The sequence below is a fragment of the Muscardinus avellanarius genome, assembly GCF_963383645.1.
Source record: "Muscardinus avellanarius genome assembly, chromosome: 3".
Taxonomy (NCBI): Eukaryota; Metazoa; Chordata; class Mammalia; order Rodentia; family Gliridae; genus Muscardinus; species Muscardinus avellanarius.
In genome coordinates this window covers 93019812-93041787 of record NC_137788.1, presented here as the reverse complement: position 1 = coordinate 93041787, position 21976 = coordinate 93019812, and the positions used below count along the sequence as shown (strand labels likewise).

General features: G+C 32.8%; 1 protein-coding gene across 3 annotated transcripts; it reads right to left on the bottom strand.

Moving 5' to 3' along the window:
• Positions 1 to 356: 356 nt before the first annotated feature.
• Positions 357 to 9148, bottom strand: LOC308260752 (pancreatic alpha-amylase; the record flags this gene model as incomplete). Of its 3 annotated transcripts, none has more annotated exons than XM_080692253.1 (10): positions 357 to 546; positions 1894 to 2019; positions 2130 to 2248; positions 4335 to 4434; positions 4529 to 4651; positions 5367 to 5500; positions 6082 to 6312; positions 7066 to 7263; positions 8514 to 8660; positions 8981 to 9148. In XM_080692253.1, the coding sequence occupies 10 exons, from the start codon at positions 9146 to 9148 to the stop codon at positions 357 to 359; spliced, it is 1536 nt and encodes a 511-aa protein (XP_080548379.1). The 3 variants fall into 3 exon arrangements, with proteins under 3 accessions (XP_080548379.1, XP_080548380.1, XP_080548381.1); XM_080692254.1 differs by having other exon boundaries at positions 6247 to 6312; XM_080692255.1 differs by lacking the exon at positions 6082 to 6312.
• Positions 9149 to 21976: the final 12828 nt, after the last annotated feature.

Here is a 21976-nt window from a genome sequence, read left to right as displayed (position 1 = left end):
ATCATAATGCCAGTTATCCTAACTGATAGGCATACTCTTCAAGAATTGCATGAGAAAACTAGAGATGGTGAAAAAATGCTGTTAATTACAATCCCCATATTTGTCAGGTTGACTTTCTGAAGCCTTAGAACTTCCTTTATCAAGCAAAAAAGTTAAAGTGAGTCTTCTGTAACATAATAACGTCTTGTCTGGAGCTATGTTATATTTGTATAATTATATGTTATAGTTAATACTGTTTTGACTATTTCAAGAGTACTTTTAAATTCTAATAAAAGTTAAGGAATGATAAGAATTAACACATGTAGAAGAAAAGAAACACACTTGGTTATGCTCTCTGTATGTATTTAATTTGAACTTTATAATTTGGCTTCCACATGAATTGCAATGAATGGGTCTTCAGCAGAGTTGCTAATGGAAAAGTGAGCTTTGCCATCGCTGGAAACATGGACTTGAGATCCTGTGCAATAGCCATCAACTTTATCTCCAGAAATGACATCACAGTACGTGCCAGCAGGAAGGCCAGTTTGCAAAGTGGTTGAAAGTGACCTGCAAAAGGAAGTTCAATGTGTCTCTTCAGTTCAACACAGGCAAATGCAAGTGTGCAGATTCTCCAAAACAAATAAATGGCCTCACTTGACCCTGAAGAACTCAGAACAATCAAGGTCTCAAACAAAAGAAAAGCCAAGCCCAAAGTTCACTTCAGTGCATGTGAATAGCATTCTCAGGACCAAATGCAATCTTATGGAAGACCTTAGGATTCCCTAGTCAGTGTTGAATATTATGAAACAATGAAGATAGAAGAATATAAGAGAGGGACTGTGAGAATTGTCACCCTTAGAATAAATTACTATCCATATAAAACAAAAATACATAAATTTCTCCTGTTCTTAACTTAGGGAAACACTAATTTTTTATAAAAATGCAAATTTTATGTTTTTTTTCAAAGGCTAAAAAGAATTTGAGATAGGAGTAAAAGTAATTTAACATTTCTATGAAAAAGTAAATACATTGAAATATAAAGTTCTCATATATGTTTATTTAACTCACCCTACCAGCAAATAAAAATAATAGAAATTAATGAACTATTTTGGCAATCAAAGATATACTTCACTTTTGGGGGAGCAGTTAAAATAATAAAATGTTCTAAATGTGAGTAAAAGTTGGCTTTGGACTTCTTCATTTCAAAAGCTTGCAAAAAGGATTTCTAAGCAATAAGTTTGGGATATAAGGAAATCTTTAGAAGAATAAGACCTAATTGATAGAAAAGAAAGGCCAACAATGTGAAGTTGTGGAATAAAACAGACAACCTCCGGAGGAGCATTGTTGATTTTAAGGTATCTATTTCTTACACATATATTTTTAATGATCTTATCTGTCACAAATGGACAGAAAAGTGAAGAATATATACCAAAGGTGGAAATAGAATTGTACAGAGATCTATTGAAAATAAAAAAGATATTTCAGTACTAAGACACAAAGGTCACATTCTTTTAGCAATTCAATAGTCCTTTTAACTACTTGTGTATTTACTGTCTTTATGATGTGAACATAAATTAAATATTCATATATTCAGAATTTTCTAACATGAAACAATTATAAATTCATTTATAATTATAAATCATATATATCATATGAAATTATACAGTGTAACTCAAATGATACTTCAAGGATTCATAAAGTGATCTCTACTTAAAACTGAAAAACTTTATGAAACCAGCAGAAAAAAAATAAGAGGAAAGGAGTCAACATCATTTTTCTTCTAAACTTTTCTTATTTCAATGAGTTCTTAAGCCACTGGCAAAAGGATTGGTCAGATATGAATAAAGTCAATGAGGAAAAAGATAAAACAAGAATACAGTACTATAAACAAGATTTTAAGTGCTGTCTACTTACCAGTCATCATTGTTAAAGACAATAAATCCTTTGTTTCCTCTTCCAAAAGCTACCTGGTTGCTGCCATTGTCCCACCAGTTTGTAAAAGCCTGGCCATCAACTACATTTCTGAAGGCAACCATGTTCCTAAAAGCATGAAATTATATTAAATTATACTACCCTTAAACATCAACATGCTAATAAAAATGATAATGTAAGTCTCCTCTTAGAGGCTATCCCTCCGCAAGTATCCTCACCTTATTTGACGCCACCGATGTTCACAGACCCAGCCATTGCCACAAGTGGTGTCTGCATTAATAGTTACTTCTTTAGTCACTCCATTATTATTTGGTGGCCCCATCCAATCGTTAACATCCTTAATTATAGGAAAAAATCTTAGATTTTTAACATATTTGTAAATTCCACTTTTTCTGTATTATAATGAATCATTTTTCTCTTGTTCCATGCTTCTTTGCACTGTTGTTATTTAGCATACAAATTCTTTGCTATTTTGATGAACCTCTAGAGCATGCTTATTCTGTCTGAGATTCCAGTTTGATCTTTTAAACAGGATAAAACTTTTATCCTTTTCATTTTCTTTCCAAGTCATGTCTCTTTATATAACAAAAAGCAATTTAATACCATGGGGCAAAAGCATTAGTGTCAGCCAATCTAGGACTGGAACATAGACTCCAACATCCTAGTCCTAACCCTGAGAAGATAGATATAGATATAGATATAGATATAGATATAGATATAGATATAGATATATCTAAGATACGGGTTTATATCTTCTATGTATGTTTATATTTTCAAATATGTTGAAGATAGGATACATATTTAGATAAACATAAACATACATATTTATATAAACATAGATATAAATATATAGACATGTTTTCTCTGTACCTCAGCCTCTTAATTTTCAAAATAGAAGGATTATTGATTGCTATAACAGCTAAATAATGTGTGCAAAAATACCTTAAATACAATGGTTAATAAATTAATACAATTTGATTAATAAATGTATTCTTATATTCTTTACTGAATTAAGCATATTTTGAATATTTTTTCTGATTTTCAACTTCTTGAAACATATATTTTGGAGAAAGCCAAAGTCCAGAAGGATTGCCATTCTAAGATCATGTTATATGATGAAAAATGGGTAATGCTATGAGTTTGCATGATGTAAAAATTTTAGTAAAGCGTAAATGCTATAGGAGAATTAGAAAAGGAAAATAATCTGTATCTCCTCAAAAAAAATTAAAAAAAGAGTTAGTGGAAATACCAGAAGTTGGTTCATTTTGTTTATATTTTTAGGCTTTAATGCTGGGCCTTCATCTAGGGGCACTGAATCTCTGCATTATACCCCCAGCCTTCTTCTATTTTTGGATTTTGAAACAAGATCCTTTTAAGTTTCTGAGAATCTTGAGCTACAGTCCTCCAATATAAGCCATATACAGATACTAGAATTACAGATGTGCATCACAAATCCTAACTAGACTTTGGTTCGTTTTCAAAGAATATATTTCAAATATTAAAGGTACTCAACAAGAATATAAGTTGCCATACAGGGCTGTGGCATGTGTGAAGGGAAAAGAAACTTAGAAATTTTAAATGGAAGTCTGTCTGACTTTCTGCTTTAGGATGAAGAGGAATTCCTGCTTTAAGTATAACATTTTCTATGATATAACTTCAGAAACTATAAAGCTACAAATAAACTCACTCCTAGATTTAAAAACACCTTCATTGTCTTATCAATTTTTAATTAAATTGCTATTAATATCAATGTGTTTAACATACTTCCTCATATTTTTATCATTCTTACTTTTCTGGGAATAATTTGAAAATTCTAATCTATGATTTACATATGTACTGAAAACATATATGTATATATACATATATATGTATGTATTGTGTATGTATATATATATACACACACACATACATAATTTCCTTATACTTTTAGGGTAGTTTTTCTATTTAACTTCACCTCAATATAATCAATATTTAGAGTGATTCTTTAAAAGAATTTAATTCATATTAACACTGTACAAACAAAATCCAATGCTTTAAATTCTGTTTTTTGTTTTTTTTTTTTTTTTTAGTGGTACTGGGGTTCCTGAAAACCCTTCTACCTCTGGGCTACACTCCCAGAGGCTGGCTTCGAGCCTGCATGATCCTCCTGTCTCTGCCTCCCAGGCTCTGGGATTACAAGCCTGCACCACCACACACAGCATGTTTTAAATTCTTGATGAGCATTATCAAATTTCTTTGAAGACAAGAAAGTTAAAGTTTGTATCTTTAATATGCTTTGCATTCCTAAAATAAAATATAGCATTAGGTCTACAGTTAAATGAATGCTTGAGGAATAAGTTTTTAATACAGAGAGCTAGTTTTAAATCAAAACAAAATAAACTTCTTGAGGAAAAGATATGTTTGTTAACAATTCTAAAACTTACATTTCCATTTTCAAAATATCTATCCCAACGGTAGCTGGACATGACCCGTGTAAATCCATAAGGATGAGCAAGCATGAATCCAACTGCCATTTTATACATTCTGAAAGTGACAAAATTATATTGTAAGAGAAGGACAGAATATTTTCAGACTTTAAAAGGCAAGTTAAAAGAGAGTAGCACATGCTGTCTCCTACCTGGCATCCCAGAATGTAAGAATAGATGCTCCTCCAGCTCCATGTCCTCTTTGATTGTCATGGTTGTCCACAAACACCAGGGCTCTGTCAGAGGGCATGAAACCCCAGCCTTCTCCCCAGTTCCTAGTAAAAATAATAATATATGCACATGAATATTTTCTTTTGTAACAGATTTAGTAAATACTCTAATTAAATGATTATTTTATAGAATTTTTTATTTTATATATACATGTAAATATATATATATATGTCATATAAACATATGTAATCTGAAATGTATTCCATGCTTATATACACCTAGATTTCTTGTATTTTCTAACAAACATATAAAATTTGTGTTTTAAGAAAAAAATCCAATTAACTTTTTCATATATATAATTTAGGTAGACTTTAGGGGGTCATTTTTCAAAGCAAAGTATATAGAAAGTCACACTGGCTTAAATTGCATCTTTGCTATGGTATCACTGTAACTTAAGTATTTTAATATTTAAATTAATTGGATGATATACCACACATAAATTCCATACTTATGCATTTGTGTGTATAAATAATTTCCTTCTAATTATTATCTGACTCTAACAAGGCAAACATTATTCAAATTTAGTATATTTATACCTAACATAGATTAAAATATCTAGCTGATGTTTGAGGTTTCTTGAATAATTTCTTGATTTATATTCTAAGTGAAAAGATTATTAATAGAAACTGGATGAACAATAATATTTAATGATGAACTATTGATACATGTCTGAATAAGCAGTTTCAAAGAAGATTTTCATACTAGAGTAATATACTAATAGATCTAAAAAATATTTTTTTAAAATTATATTTAATTTACTTTAAGTAGGCCATCTTCTCTCCACTCCATTTGCGGATTACTGTGCCCAGTTTTGCACCATATTTGAATTCCGTCACGCGACCATTTCCATAGTACTCACTACTTGAAATTGCCTCACCACCCAGATCAATTACCTAGTAAATAGATAAGATAAATATCATTTAATGCAAGTACCCTACAATATTTCAGCAAGTAAATTAGAATTAAGTCAAAATAGCTTTAAAATATTTATGGTACTTGAAATGCTAAAATTGATTTTTTAAACCTAGATAATTATATTTTTGAGAAAGTATGTGCCACAATTTGGTAAAAAACTAATAACAAGGTGACCTGTTGTAAGAATTGTGACCTTACTTAGTCTTTCACATAAGTTATAAAAAGAATAGCTCACACATAGCATAGGCTAAGATTCAAACTCATACAGACCTACTTGTGACAACAACTTTGTGACTTCCTACCTCTCATAATGGTCTCTGGGGATTTAGTAAAAAGAACACTGAAGTCTGCAATCTAAAAGAATTCTCCACAATTCCATAGAACCCACTGTGGTAACAATTACATGTGTTACATCTGAGAAAAAGAGGCTAAAGGGTCTTGCTCTACATAAATAACTCAGGTCTTCACCAAGAAAATAAGATATTTACTTAAACCTTACATTTAATTTCTAAAGAACAAAGTGATACTGTTTTATATGCATATATATGCATTACTGTACCTCCTGGAAAATGAAGGGTTTGCTTCCTGCAGAGAACCACTTTGTGTTAAGGTTATGCAGTTTATCCAAAATTGCCTTTATGTCTCCAGGCCACATGTGTTTAGAAGCATCGAGTCTGAAGCCTGCCACACCAATATCGATGAGATTGTTCAAGTAGTCAGCAATCTTGGTGCGCACATAATCTTTCTCCAGGGCAAGATCAAGGAGACCAGTCAGACGGCAGTCTCTGACCTGTGGGGATAAATATCTTGGTATTAATTAAAAAGTATATCATTTCTCAAATGAAAATCTATTTGATGATTCATTCTTTCTTTAATAACATGTATAATGCCTTCCTTAATTGGGGAAGTCAACCTCATTATACGGGTGTATCTCTGAAATAATTTTCAAGTATAAAAATGGATAAGGTAAAAAATAAAAAACATGAGCTTTTTAATTGATTGGGAGAAATATTTACTTTCATATATATTATTTTAGTGCTAAATATATTCCTGAAGTATGCATGCCTGATCACTAGGGTTCATCCCCAGCCCTATTATTGGAAAAATATTCTTGAATATGGATTTGATTTTTTTCATGAGTCACTAAGGGCGCCGACAGAATACTGTGTATGTAAATTTAAAATCATTGCTCAGTATAAAAATGGACAATATATGAAAAGAGTAGATTATGTTTATAACACTCTGGGGGCAATATTTATTTATTTATTTATTTATTTATTTATTTATTTATTTATCTTCTTGTGGTGCCAAGGAGGGAGCCCAGGGCCTCCCACATGCCCTACATCTGAGCTATATTCCAGCCCCTTGATTAGGAAATTGTTCTGAATATCAGTTTACATTGTATATTGTTAAGCATTTATTCTTGGCTACCTGTTTTCCTAAGAAATCTAAACTAGTATTTCAAATGATATCCAATTAGCTACAGGGCATATTCAAAGACACAGATAATTCTTCAGTGGATCACTATTTTAAATATAATTACCTGATAAGCATCATTGTAGGTCTCAATGCCACCACTTCCACTTTTACATTTACCATCATTGAAATCCCAAGCAGAGTAAGGAACTCCTGAAAACTCCCTGGTGTGAGAATTGAAGTAAGATCCACAAGTGCTGCTTGTTCCAGAACCTACACCTTCCCCACACATGTGATTAATTACAGCATCCACATAAATACGGACCTGAAAAGCAAGGGGTCCATGTCAGATTGACTTTAGGGAGAAACATAAAATATACTGAATTAAACTTTACACAATTTTAATCAAACAGCAAAATATTTCTTTGTTCTTTTTAGCTTTCTCCCTTTTGGAGGGTAGGTGCATGGTAATTTTACATCATTTTGTAGAAGAGAAGGTTATAAGTATACACGCACCCAATAAATGTGGCCCACTAACCCCCACTCTCACCCTTTACCCCACAGGTCTTAGAGATTGGAATTGGCAAATTAAATTTATTTTTCTGCAAGAACAAAGTCAACTGTGAAAGGAAACTAACATCAAATAAAGACCTATATTTTTATTTATTAACCAAATATTTACATAAGTGATAAATGAAGAAAATCAGAAAGTAGCATAATTCTCTGAAGAAATAAAATGTTCTACTATTAAAGAGGGAAGATTCAGTTCAGATTAGAAAGTTTTATTAGTTTTAAAATTTCAATGAGTCCCAAGGTGAAAGAAACAATTAAATTTTCTTTCTGACTAGGATCTGAAGAAAGAAAGAGACATGGTACATACCTGTCACTAATTAAACTCCTCATTATAGAAAGAAAATTGGCTACTTAACATAAAAAAGCAAACAAACATTTTTAAAAATCGAGAACCCTATCCAGGACAAATAGTGGATACCATAAATTAAAGAAAATTATAGCAACTATTTTAGCAGGAATTTCCAATTTCTAACAAAAAATGTTTAAGAGAAAGTGTATTTTGATAAAGGTTAAAGGTAGATATATTTATATTTAAAACTGAACATCTTGTTAAAATTTAAATGGCCACGAAACTTAAGATAATAGTTCCTATGGAATTAAATCTGAAGAAAAGCAAAATGCAAATATTTAAATTGCAATGTTTCTGCTCTAAAAGAAAATGACAGTAGAAATCTTTTTTAATTTATTTTATTTATTTGTGTGTGTTTTAATTTATTTATTTTATTTATGTGTGTGTGTGTGTGTGTGTGTGTGTGTGTGTGTGAGTGTGTGTGTGGTACTGGGGTTCTTGGAGCCCTTCTACTTCCGAGCTACACTCCCAGACCTATTTTTTATATTTTTATTTGGAAACAGGGTCTCTTAAGCCAGGGAGGCCGGCTTCAAACCTGCGTGATCCTCCTGTCTCCGCCTCCCAAGCGTGGGGATTGCAAGCGTGGGCCACCACTCCCGGCTGGAGAAATCTTTTTTATATAATATTTTTAAAGGGCACAGGAGTTCACTTACACCAACGTTGTTGCATCGAGTCACCATGTCTCTGAATTCAGCTTCATTTCCAGATCTTGTGCATAATTTGTAGCTAATTGGTTGGTATCTTTCCCACCAAGGTCTTGAAGGGCTGGTAACTATAAGATTCTCATTGGGTGGAGAAACCTACAAATAAAACAATTTTAATCAGTGTCACAGTATGGTTTACTTTATATCATTAGAGCCTCTAGCAACTAGTAAATAAAGAAAAGTTACTTCTGGAGCTTTCATATGCAGATGCATTCCTTAATAACCACTTAGGAATATTAGCAGCACATTGGAGACATAAAGTTGCAGACAATACTAAATTTTTCTCACTCAGGTAACTATTTTAGAGTATTTATATGTGAAATAAAATGCTGCCATGAATATACAGAAACTGACCTGAACAACCTTTACTGTAGGCACAAGTAAACCGTGCAAGTTCTGCTGTGAACAAAACCTACCTGAACCCCTCCAAATCCTTTGGGAGCTAAGTACCGCTCACATTCCTCAGCAATATCAACCCAGCGCCATTCAAACAGATGGACGATGGATGTCCGGCCGTACGCAGTTTGTGGGGAATACTGAGCCCAGCACAAGCCAATGGCTGAGAGCAACAGGAGGAACTTCATTTTGCTTGAAGTTGTCTGGGTTCTGTCTAGCAGCTATTTATATGCCTGTAAGGGAGTACGTGTAATGAAATAAATGTTAACAATGTAAAAGTTAAATTTACAAAGTAAATGTTAACATGAATAAATATTTGGAGGACAAACTACTCATAATCTGAAAAGTGTTATCAGAAATAATGCTATCTCAACAGGTGATGAACAGCCATAAAATCTCCCAGGTAAATAATCTAAGTGGCCTTTTACAATTTAATGTTTTTAAGGAATATTAGCCTTTTTAACCATTTACGCTTGATATCTATAAACAGTCTCTGCCAATATATTATTTAATTTGTATTAGCCTTTATTCTGATGTCCTTCGCTAATCCGAGGAACATTACCACTGGAGCTAATTGTATTCATACCCCCAACATTCCTTAACTATCTACATGCCCATATTTCTTTATTTCCATTTCAGAAAGAAAGCAAATATTTATCCTCTTCTATTTTCTTTAACCCAAAACTTTTAATTATTAAAATTTCTTCATTAAAATTTAAGACACTAGCTTGGTATGTCGGCCAACTTTCACAGCATTGCAATTCTAACTTCAAGACCAGAATCGCCAACCTAGTAATGCCCTCACAAACTCACTCAGACCTTGTTTTAAAAGAAAAAATAATAAAATGCATCTGTGATTGCATCTTGAAGGTAGAAGGTCCTTGTGTTTAAACTGCAGTACCGTATATAATCAACACATAAATGAATTTTAAAAACTATTTAAAATTTCAATGCCAAGGGTTGTTAAAAATGTTCCACCTCCTCTCCATCACTAATATGTTTAATAATTTAGTATATTTCCAGAGTAGAAGGATTTCTTTTATAGCAGTTTATTTTGTGAGGTATTGTTGGTTTCACCCTATAGCCAACTACTACCTTTTATACCTGATATAACAATGAACAAAAAAATTCTATTATTCTTTGTTCTCATTAATTGCAGTGAAATCTTATGAAAGAATTTATTAGTATAAGTGGCAATGATTTTATCCATCCAAGGAATATTGATTGAGTATCCTGATTGCTGAGCATTGAGAGTGATGTGAGGGATATAATAATGAACAAGACCAGTGGTTGTTCCATGACAACTTACATCTTGTAGAAAGAATCAAAATGTGCAATAAATATAATAACAGGCATAAAAAATAAGAGTGAAAATGAAAAATAATATGAATAAAAGAACAGCAAAAATTGTTATCTTTTCTAGATAGAAGAAAGAACAAGAATAAAAAGCCTATTGCTAAAAGCTAAGAATACTCAAGCAACATTTTGAAAAGTTATCAGGGCTGAAGCATGTTTGCAAATGGTAAGGCAAAAAGAAAGGAGATCAGAGAGGTAGGCCAGTCCGTGGATGAGCTTGGATAATATCAAGAGAGAGGCACCAAGGCTCTCAGAAAGGGAGAAAGGTTTGGCTATACTTTATAAGAATGGCAGTTTCAATACCTGAATGGGGAAAGTGAGAGTGGGCAGGGACCTTGGGGAAAGTCACCAAGCCCTGTGTGCATGTATGACACCAACACTATGATTCACACTATGCTATGAAACTTAGGAAACTAAAAAGCAGAAATAATAGTACAAAAATAGTAAACAGAGATATAAAAATCAAGAAATGTGTAGTGGGGCACCCCTGTAATCTCATTACTTGGGAGACTGACACAGGAAGATGACAGGTTTAAAGCCAGCCTTAGAAACCAAGTAAGACTGTCTCAAAATTAACAATAAAATGGGCTGAAGCTGTAGCGTTGAGGTAGAGTATCTCTGTTTTCAATTCCCTATACACTTCTTCCCACAAACCAACAAACAAAGAAACAAATGAGAAAAAAGAAATAGAAGAAGGAACAAAAGAAAATCACTTTTCCTTTGGGGAGTAAAATTAATTATTGAAGTATAAGAGTGGAGTACAAAAATCAGTTGATCAGTTAGAATAATATTTCAGTGGTCCAGGAAAGAGTCGACTGGCTTCGACTAGGGCATAGATAGGCTATGTTTCTGAAATGGAGAAGCAGCAAACTTATGGATAGATTATAAATGAAGTCTCACCAGAGAAGAAATACTGAAGAAACATGTATTTGGTGGCGATTTCCTGTAGTAAAATGAATAGAGATAAACTTGTACCAGCTCTGAAGTATTAGGGACTTTAATTATTCTGTGACCAATCAGAATGCCTTTTTTCAGACCATCTCAGAGCCAACCAGGTAAAGACTATCCAAGCGAATCTAAAAGTTCCTCATGTTATGCAGAAATTCATTCTTCCATAACATTTCAAGGGCTTTTCTTCTTTCTCAGATTCTTTCCACCATTCTGTGTACACAGTTAATTGAAACAAGATCTTTATGAAGCCTATTTTTATATTCACAGGCAGAGATAATAACTCTTTTGCTGTGACAGTTTTTTAGCTAATTAAAGAAAATCTGGGCCAGGTGTGGTGGCACACCCCTATAATATCAGTCCCTCAGAGGCTGAGACAGAAGGATTATAGTTTCAAGGACAAGGACGGCCTCAGGAATGTAGGGAGATAACAACCTAGTGAGACCCTGTTTCAAAACAAAACAAAAAAGGGGGCTTGATATGTAGCTAAGAGGTAGAAATGTCCCGAACCTGCCTTCTCACACACACAAAATGTTTCATTTACATTGATCATAAATAATTAAGTATTTACATGTTCACCATTCTGGGCCATACTTTTCAAAGATGGAATTTTATATGTAATCTTTGTAGAACCTGAAAACTGATTGGCATGTCTTATGTTCCCAATAAGTAGCTGTAACGTATAAACACTAAGTCCAGGTATTGTGTAAGTTACTGACACAGAATGGGTCATGTCCTCATTTTTAGGAAAATTAATGATCACTATGTTAGAAATTATTTTATACATCCAACTCTAATCTTTGAAACACTTTATATACACAAAGAGACTAAGAACCAGAACACCTGAGTAAATTGCCTAAGCCTTTATACCAAATGACAAAGACTGAATTTGATAGTAACTTTGACAATAAATCAATGTTCTCTTTATTACAACACTCTTTATATTATTCCAAAGCTGTGATGTCCAGAAGAGTTGCTGGTAGCAAAAACAGGCTCTCAAGCAGCTGATTCATTTATGGTCTGAGAACAGACATGCAAATAAGTGCAAATGTTACTCCGGATTTTAGAATATAAAAATAGAATGAAAAATTAATCAGTTTAATGATGATTGTATGTTTTAATGATCATATTTTTGGTTCATTGGGATAAAGATAACATTTATTTCTTCAGTGTAGGTTTTGCTTCTTTTCAAGTAGAAATTCAGAATTTTGGGGAAAGAAGAATCAAAAGGTTCAAGGCCAACCTCAGCAATAAAGCAAGATCCTCAAAAACATAGCAAGGCCCTCTTTTTAATAAAAAATTAATAAATAAATACTAAGCAAATAAATAAATGAAGCTGAGTATATAGCTCACCTGGGTTTAATCCCTAGTTCCAAACAGAAAAAAAAAAATGCTATAGTAAATCTATGAGATATATCACATCCTACTAGACACAGCTTTTTGAGACTTCCTGTTAAGTCTAAAAATGTATAAATTGACACACAGAAACATGCTATAATAAATAAATATTATGGTCATTTTTGAGTACAGCCATGAATAAAGTACTTCAGGATTTCATTCTCAAAAAAATGAACAATTTCTTACATGTGCAAACAGAAAAAAATAGGTTGATTTGAAATAAGAGCTTTCTACTATAAAAATAGATCAGTGCTGTTTCCCTCAGTAGCCATACTATACTAAGTGAGATTGGTCAGTTACAAAAAATTAGGATACATTTCCTAACATGTGAAAGTTAGGGAGAAATGGATAACAGCAGGAGCTCTAGATAAAAAAGAAGATTCTATAGATGAGTAAATGGGTCAAACTAACTGAGGGGATGTGAGAGGGAAGAGGGAAACTCTCTAAAGCACATGATGTAATTAAAGAAACTCATCAAAGTCAATCACTAAGCCAAGCATGGGAAGGAGGGGGTGGGAATAGGACAGGAATTGGGTAAGGGCTAATTGGGCGATGTGCGCATGTATGTCTTCACCATCTTTTATCCCATTAAGACGTATGAATACAATGCACCAGTAAAAAATTAAAAAAAAATAAAAATAGATCAGGTGAAATTTCCCTTTAGTAAAAAATTAGAAATGTGCAGTGTGGAAAAGGAACAAGTATGGTTCCAAGAAATACTGATTCTTTACTCTATGTTAGGTGAATGGGAGCCTTGAATGTGGTGGTAGGAAAAGTATATTGGGGATACCCTAAGTCAAGGAGAATAGACTTTTCTGAAAGTCAGAAGAAACAATACCTTGTTTGTTGCTTGCTTGTAGTGAACAGAAAAGTTACCTGAATAGAGTTTTCTAAGTGTATCTGATGGATTAGAATGCAGAGACAACTCAGAAGCACTTGGGAGTCACAATGATAACAAATATCTCAACTAAGATGACTGCAATAGGAATACAAAGAGGATTTCTGTAGTTCATTTCACTAAGTGCTTTTCAACAAATAACATTTCATAGCAACCAGAGCTATGTGGAGTATTTACCTACATAAGTCTAAGGGCATTGTGTGTGACTTGTTCTGCATGACCAAAACAGAAATGAGAAGTTTAATTAGGAATTGCATAAAGCAGGACAAAATAATATTTTATGGCTACAACAAACAGGTAACAATGGCATGGCACCATGACACAAGTAGAGAAAATGGTCTTTGGTAGAATGAGGAACATTTTTCTCATGACAGAGGAAAAAAGAAATTCAAAGAGAAATTACATTAAAATGTTCTGATGGCCATAGAAAATCATTTCCTCTCCCTTTCATACTAAAAATTATAATTACTGGAGAATAAGTTGGGCGTACAATATCCTGAGATAAGAAAGAACTGAGAGTAAAGCCCAAACTCTATTTCTGAGCCTCCAGGAATGGGATATCCTTTCTCACTTTAGCCCAGTACATCATATGACTCCAGGGGGATGAAACCTAGTGAGGGCTTCTTTTGGGACACTTCATGCTGTGTAGCACATTGGGCTGAAGCAAGCGAGACTTCATCTGCCCAGAGCAGAATTTCTAATCCTTGGGAAACTAGCTCAACACAAATGCTAGGATGCTGTTGTTCTTATTGCCTATCTGTACATATCAAACTTTTTCTGCATGCTTGTATATTCTAGGTCATAAAACTCAAGCAAATAGAGAAGACTGAAGGCCAAGTTGCTTCGGGCTGAATTGTTTAAAAATATGAAACAAAAAACCACATTAAGAGTTAAGAGAAATACAAAAATCTATACAACAGTAATTCAAACCATAAAAAGAAAATTTGAAGGAAGACTGAAAAATAGATGACTATCATCAAATTATCATCAAAAATTATAAATTATACATATAATTTAAGTCTCTTCTATCTTTAACTCTTTTAATTGCAAAAGTGCTTTCATATTGTGAAAAAGAAACAAATAGGCTATCTTTTTATGAAAATCATCAATAACCCAGCTATCCTTAACTAATAGAAACACCCTACAAGGATTATACAAAGAATTTAGAGATAAAGAGTAAATCAATGATGTTGATGGTAAGACACTGAAATGTCAGCAGGGATTCCTGAAATTTTAGAAAGTCCTTTGACAAACAAGTGAAAGTAAAGCTTCTAAAACCTAGTATCATTTGGTTTATATTATATGTGACTCTTAATGATTCTTGATGCTGTTTTAGCTTTTTCAAGCAGATTACTTGTAACTTTTACTAAAAGTTAAAGAATAATGAGTTGAAATATATAGAAGAAAAGAAGCATACTTGGTTACTCTTTTATTTATATGTATTTAATTTGAATTTTATAAGATGGCTTCCACATGAAATGCAATAAATGAGTCTTCAGCAGAGTCGCTAATGTAAAAGTGAGCATTTCCATCACTGGAAACATGGACTTGTGTCCTGTGCAATAGCTATTAATTCTATCCCCAGAAATGACATCAAAGTTGTGCCAGCAGGAAGGCCAGTTTGCAAAGTAGATAATAGTGACCTGCAAAAGAAAGTTCAATATGTCACGTAAGTTCAACACAGTCAAATGCAATTGTGCAGGCTCTCCAAAACAAATAAATGGCCTAACTCTGTATAGAAATCAGAACAGTTAAGGTCTCAAGAAAATAAACCCCAAGCACAAAGTCTAGTCCAGTGCACATGAATAGCATTCTCAGGACCACTGACAATCTTACAGATGATCTCACAATTATCTAGTCTTTAGTGAGTATTATGAAACAGTAAATGTCCCAGAATATCAGAGAAGATTTGTGGGAATTGCCATCTTTAGAGAAAATTAATATTCTTGTTAAACATAAATATCTAAAATTTGTCCTCTTCTTACCTAAGTAAAATATTTCTTGCTTATAAAAACATGAAACACTTTTTTTCAAAAGGCTAAAAATAATTTGAGATAAGGGAAAAGTAATTTAGCATTTTTATGAACATGTAAGTCTTTTTTAATATAAATCTGCCATGTATATTTATTTTAATTATTTCAATCAGAGAAGGCAAAAAATGAGAAAATTATGAGTTATTTTGGCCAAAAAAGATATAATTCACTTTTTAGGGGAGGCAGTAAAATAAAATTTAGGCTAAAATATTTTAAACATCAATAGGGGTTGACATAGGACTGAAACAGTTCAGCATCTTGCAAAGAGATTTCCTAAGCTCTAAGTTCTGAGTATGATGGAATCATTAGAAAAATAATACCTAATTATCACAAAGGAAAGACCAGCAAGGGAAAGCATTAGAATAAATCTACAAATCTCCTGAGGATCATTGCTTATTATAAGGTGTGTGCTTTACACATAGACCTTTAATAATCTTATTTGTCAGAGATAGGAAAGATAAGAATGTATAAAAAATTCAAATAGAATATTAAAGTACAGAGCTGTATAGAAAATAAAAGAATATATTCCAGTAAAAAGAATGCAAGGCATGTTCTTTTAGTAATTTTAAAGCCCTCCTTTAACTATTTACTGGCTTATATGATGTGAACATGTAAATAAACATTTTTACATATAAAAAATTCTAATTACATATATATGTAAGTCTAAAATGTAAGTATAAATCAATTTACAATTATTAATTATGTATAATATAAAATTATGTAACATGATTCATATGATATTTCTGGATTGCATAAAATGAACTATGCTTAAAACTGAAAACTTTTATGGAAACAGGGGGAAAAATAGGAGTAAAAGAGCCATCATTATTTTTATTCTGAACTTTTTTGGTATCTATGTTTTCTTAACCCACTAACAAAAAGAGTGATCAGATATGAAGTAAAGTAAAAGCAGAAGAAAAAACTATACAAAAATAGAGTAGTATAAGGCACTATTTTAATTCCTATCTACTTAACTGTCATCATTGTTAAAGACAATAAACCCTTTGTTTCTTCTTCCAAAAGCTACTTGTTTGCTGCCATTTTCCCACCAGTTTGTAAAAGCCTGGACATCGACTATGTTTCTGAAGGCAACTGTGTTTCTAAAAGCATGCTATGACATTAAGTTATTCTACCCTTAAATGTCAACAAGTTAAAAATGTCAATGTAAGTCTACTCTGAGAGACTATCACTCCATGAGTATTCTCATTTTATTTGCCACGACTGATGTTCACAGACCCAGTCATTGCCACAAGTAGTGTCTGGATTAATAGTTACTTCTTTAGTCATTCCATTATCATTATGTAGCCCAATCCAAGCATTAATATTCTTAATTATGGTAAAAATCTTAGATTTTTAACATATTTATAAATTTCACTTTTTCATTACTATACCAAACCATACTGATCCTTTTACATGCTTGTCTGCACTGTCTTAATTTAGAATATAACCTCTTTGGTATTTTGATGAATCTCTATTACATCCTTGTTCTCTCTGAGATTCTAGTTCTATTTTTTCAAACAGGGGTAACATTTTTACTCTTTCATTTTCTTTCCAACCCATGTCTTTTTAATATCACTATTGACAATTCAATGTCATTGAAGAGTCAAAAGTAATAGTGTTAGGAACACTTAGGGCTAAAACATAGAATCTAATGCTACCGGCTCAAAAACCTGGGCCATTATACATAGCCGACATGTGCCTCAGTCCCCTCATGTTTAAAACAGAAGCCTTACCTTATTACTGTAAGAACTAAATAATGTACGCAAAGATGTCTTGAATATAATGTTTAACAAAGTAACACTAGCTAAATAGTATTACCTTTTGGTAAGTATACTAATTAATATATTCTTATATTCTTTACTAAATTGGGCACATTATATAATATTGTTTTTTCTGATTATTAACATTTTGAAAAAATATATGTTGGAAAAGACCAAAGTCCAGAAGAATTGACAGTGTAAATTATATGATGAACAATGAATGGATAGAGGCGTTGAGTTTTATGATGAAGAGATCTTGGTAAAGTTGAAATGCAATAGTAAAAATAGAAATGGGAAATATTCCTGACTCCTAACAAGAGGAAAAGATTTATCAGAAGTAAAATTATTTTATTTTAGTTTTTATTATATCATAATGGGGATTGACCCAGGAACATTGCATCACTGAACTACACCCTTAGCACCTTTCTATTTTGGTTTTTGAAACAAAACAGGGTCTCTTTAGGTTACTGAGAGTCTTTAACCCAACCTACCTGTAAAAGTGCACACTTTATAAGATAAATGTTAACAGTATAAAAGTTTACAACGTAAATGTTAACATGAATAAATATTTAGAGGATAAACTTTTTATTCATAATCTGAAAAGGATAATCAATTATAATGCTAACAGCAGTAGAACAGTCATCAATTCTCCCAGGAAAATAATCTAAATGACCTTTTACAACTTTATGATTTGCCTTATTCAAGAAATATTGGCCTTTTAAACCTCTGTACTTTATATATATATATATATATATATATATATATATATATATATATATATATATAAACAGTCCTTATCATGTATTATTTAATTAATATTAGATCTTATTTCTGATATCCTTCACTAATCAGAGAAACACTAAAATGAGAGCAAACTGAATTCATACTCAAACTTTGGCTTTAACTATCTGCCAACATTTATAGTATTGCCATTTCAAAAATAAACAAAGCCGAAGCCGGGCATGATGGCACAAGCTTGTAATCCCAGCATTTGGGAGGCTGAGGTCAGGGGATCGCGGTTTGCGGACAGCCTCGGCTACTTAGTGAGGCACTCCACAACTTAGTGAGACCCTGTTTCAAAATAAAGAGTAAAAAATAGGGCAGAGGGTGTAGCTTGGAGGTCAAATGCCCCTGGGTTCCATCCTCAAACTCGCAAATAAATAAATAAATAAACAAACAAACAAACAAACAAACAAAGCCGGGTGTTGTGGTGCATGCTTGTAATCCCAGTACTTGGGAAGCTGAGACAGGAGGATCCAGGTTCACATCCAGCCTCAGCTACTTAGTGAGGCCCTCCACAACTAGTCAGAGCCAGTTTCAAAAATAAAGAATAAAAAGTTGGGTTGGGCGTGTAGCTCGAAGGTAGAATGACCCTGGGTTCAATCCCAGCAGCACAAAATAAATACATACATACATTCATACATACAACAAACTGGACATTCTGTTTTTCTCTTCAACCAAAATTTTTGTTATTTATACTTTCTGCATTAAAATCTAAGAAACGAGACAGGCATAGTGGTCCATGCACTCTTGTAATCCCATTACTTAAGAGGCTGAAACAGGAGGATCACTGGTTCACAGTCAGCCTCAGCAACTTACTGAGGCCTTCCCCATCTCACTGAGACCTCATTTCTAAATTAAAAAAAAAAAAAATAAGACTGGGAGTGTAGCTTGGAGGTGAAACACCCCTCGGTTCTATCCTTGGTACCATAAATAATAAATGAATAAATAAATAAATACAATTAAAAATCTTTTATAATTTAATAGTCCTTGAGTTTGAGAAAATGACCCACACCATTTGCATCAATCATATGCTTAATAGTTCAGGACATTACCAGAGTAGCAGGATTTCTGCAAGAGCCATAGAATTTGTGGGGCAGTGTTGTTTTCTCCCCATAGTCAACTATCATTTATACCTGATATAATAGTGAACAAAGAATTTGTATTTCTTTTGCTAGTGAATATCAATGAAATCTTAAGAAAATAATTAATAGTATAGGGTGCAAGGGCTTCATTCATCTATTCAAAAAGTATTAAGTGGGTATCCTATTTGTTGAGTATTGAGGGTGATGTGAGGGTGATAATGAACGATACAGGAACCATTTCTAAGACAATTTAATTCTAGTGAAAGAAAACAAAATACGCAAGTAAATGTGATAAAAGACATAGTTCTAAAAGTGATGATAAAATAAATTCTAATATGAATTAACTAAATAACAAATAAGCACTGGCTTTATCTAGATAAAAGAAGGAGCAATAATAAAAGTCTATGAATGAAAAAAAAACATAAGAAGAAGGAGGGAATGGGGTGGGAATTGGGTAAAGGCTAATTGAGTGACATGTGCATGTATGCTTCTACCATTTTGTACTTCATTAAGATATATGACTACAATGCACCAATAAAAAAATTTAAATAAAAAAAACTGACAATAGACAATAAATACTTTGAAAAGTCATCAGGGCTGAGGCCTGTGTGTCAAATGGGAAGTTAAAATACAACAGGGTCAGAGAGGTAGGCCAGGCAATGGATGAGCCTTAATGATATGACGAGAGAACCACTGAGTCTCTCAAAAAGACGAGGCTGTGCTTTATAAGAATGCCAGTCTCAATACCTTGTATGGAGAAGGGGAGAGTGGGGAGGGAGCCTAGGGAAAATTCACCAGGTGCTGTATGTATATATTTTACTATTAGCATGAACTGCATTATGATGTGAGACTAAATGTACCAATAAAAGTACATAAATAATAAGTGAAGATATAATGAAAAATAAAGAAAATAAAAACAGGCATAGTGTACCTCTGTAATCTCAGTACTTGGGAAGCTGAGATAGAAGGACCCAATTTCAAAGCCAGTCTGGCCAATAGAGCAAGACTCTGTTTCAAAAGAAAAAAATTGGAAAACCTGGGAGTGTAGCTTGGGGGTAGCATGCCTTTTGTTTCAATTTCCAGTCCTGAGATAAAAAAGAAAAAAAAAAAAGAAAAAAGTAAAAGAAATGTTTTGCCTATGAGAAGAAATAAAAGTATTTGGGATATAAGAGTGGAGTAAGAAAGATCTTAGATACCTTACAGTGGTCTAGGAGAGCAGTGAGTAGCTTAGACTAGGGCATAGACAGGATACCTTTCACAGGTGGAGAGGAAAGAGCTTTGTGGACATATTAGGACTGATGTAGGCATTTTGTAGCAATATTATTTATTAAGATGAAGAGAAATAAGCAAGTGCCAACTCTGAGGAAAAGTATCAAGAGTACTAAGGACTTTAATTATTCATGCTATTCAACAGGATCTCATTTAGTTCTTCCCAGAATCAATCGTGTGAATGTACTTCATTGAAAACTAGAAGCTCCTTGTGTTTCACAAGAAATTTTATATCTCTGTAGCATTCCAAGTACTTTCCTGCTTCCTATGATCTTCTCGCCATCCTCTGTACACATTTGTTTGGTGCAACATCTTCATGAAGCCTATTCTTAAATTCTCAGAAATACTTAATTACAATTCTGCTGTGACAGAGTTTTAGTTAATTAAAAAAGATCTGAGCCAGGAATAATGGTGCATATCTGTAATCCAGTACTTGGAAAACTAAGACAGAAGGATCCCAGGTTCCAGAAGAGCCTCAAGAATAAAGTGAGGCTCTCAAAAACCTAGAAAGACCCTATTTCAAAACAAAGAAATAAACAGGACTGAGAGTGTAGCTCAAAGGTAGAATGCCCCTGAATTAAATCCCTAGTACCCATCCTCCCCAAACACGCATACACAACACATATAAATACATACACACACACACACACACACACACACACACACATACATACACAAAGTAAGTTCAATTAAATTGTAAAAATACAGTAAATAAGTACTTGTATATTCACAACCCTGGATCATGTTTAAAAATTGAATTTTAAATGCAATATTTCTTGAACTTATGAAGCAATGGGTATGTTTTACGTACTCATTAAGTGCCTGCAGTGTACAAACTCTAAGTTCCAGGTATTGTGAAAGACATTGACATAATATGAGTTAGACATAATATGAGTTAGGCAAAAACTTTGTACATATAAAAATACTAAGACCCACATGTATTGTGAAAATGCTCAAGTCTATGTAGTAAGTGAGAAATACAGAATTGTATAATAGGTCTGACAAATCAATGTTATCTTTATTTCACCAATATTTCTTTTATTATTCCAAAGTTGTAATATCCACAATCCTGCCACTAGTAAAAATCACCTATCAAGCAGCTGCAATGTTGCTAGCCTGAAAAAATATATGAGTGTAAAATGCACTCTGGATTTCAGAGCTAATATAAAATGAAATATAAAAACGAGTCATTTTATGATATTGCTTGTTAAATGGTCGTATTTTCATATATTAGCCTTAATATATGTTAATAATATTCATTTTCTTGGCATAGTTCTTATTTACTAGAAGAATTAAAAATATTAAATAAGCAGTACTTGGGAAGCTGTGATAGGTGAATCACAGCTGTGAGCTGGATTCAGCAACCTGGTGAAACCCTCGGCAACTTAGTGAGACAGTTTCAAATAAATAATAAAAATTAAAAATAGAGCTAAATGTATAGCTCAGAGATAAAATATCTCTGGTTTCAATTCCAGTCTCCCAAGCAGAA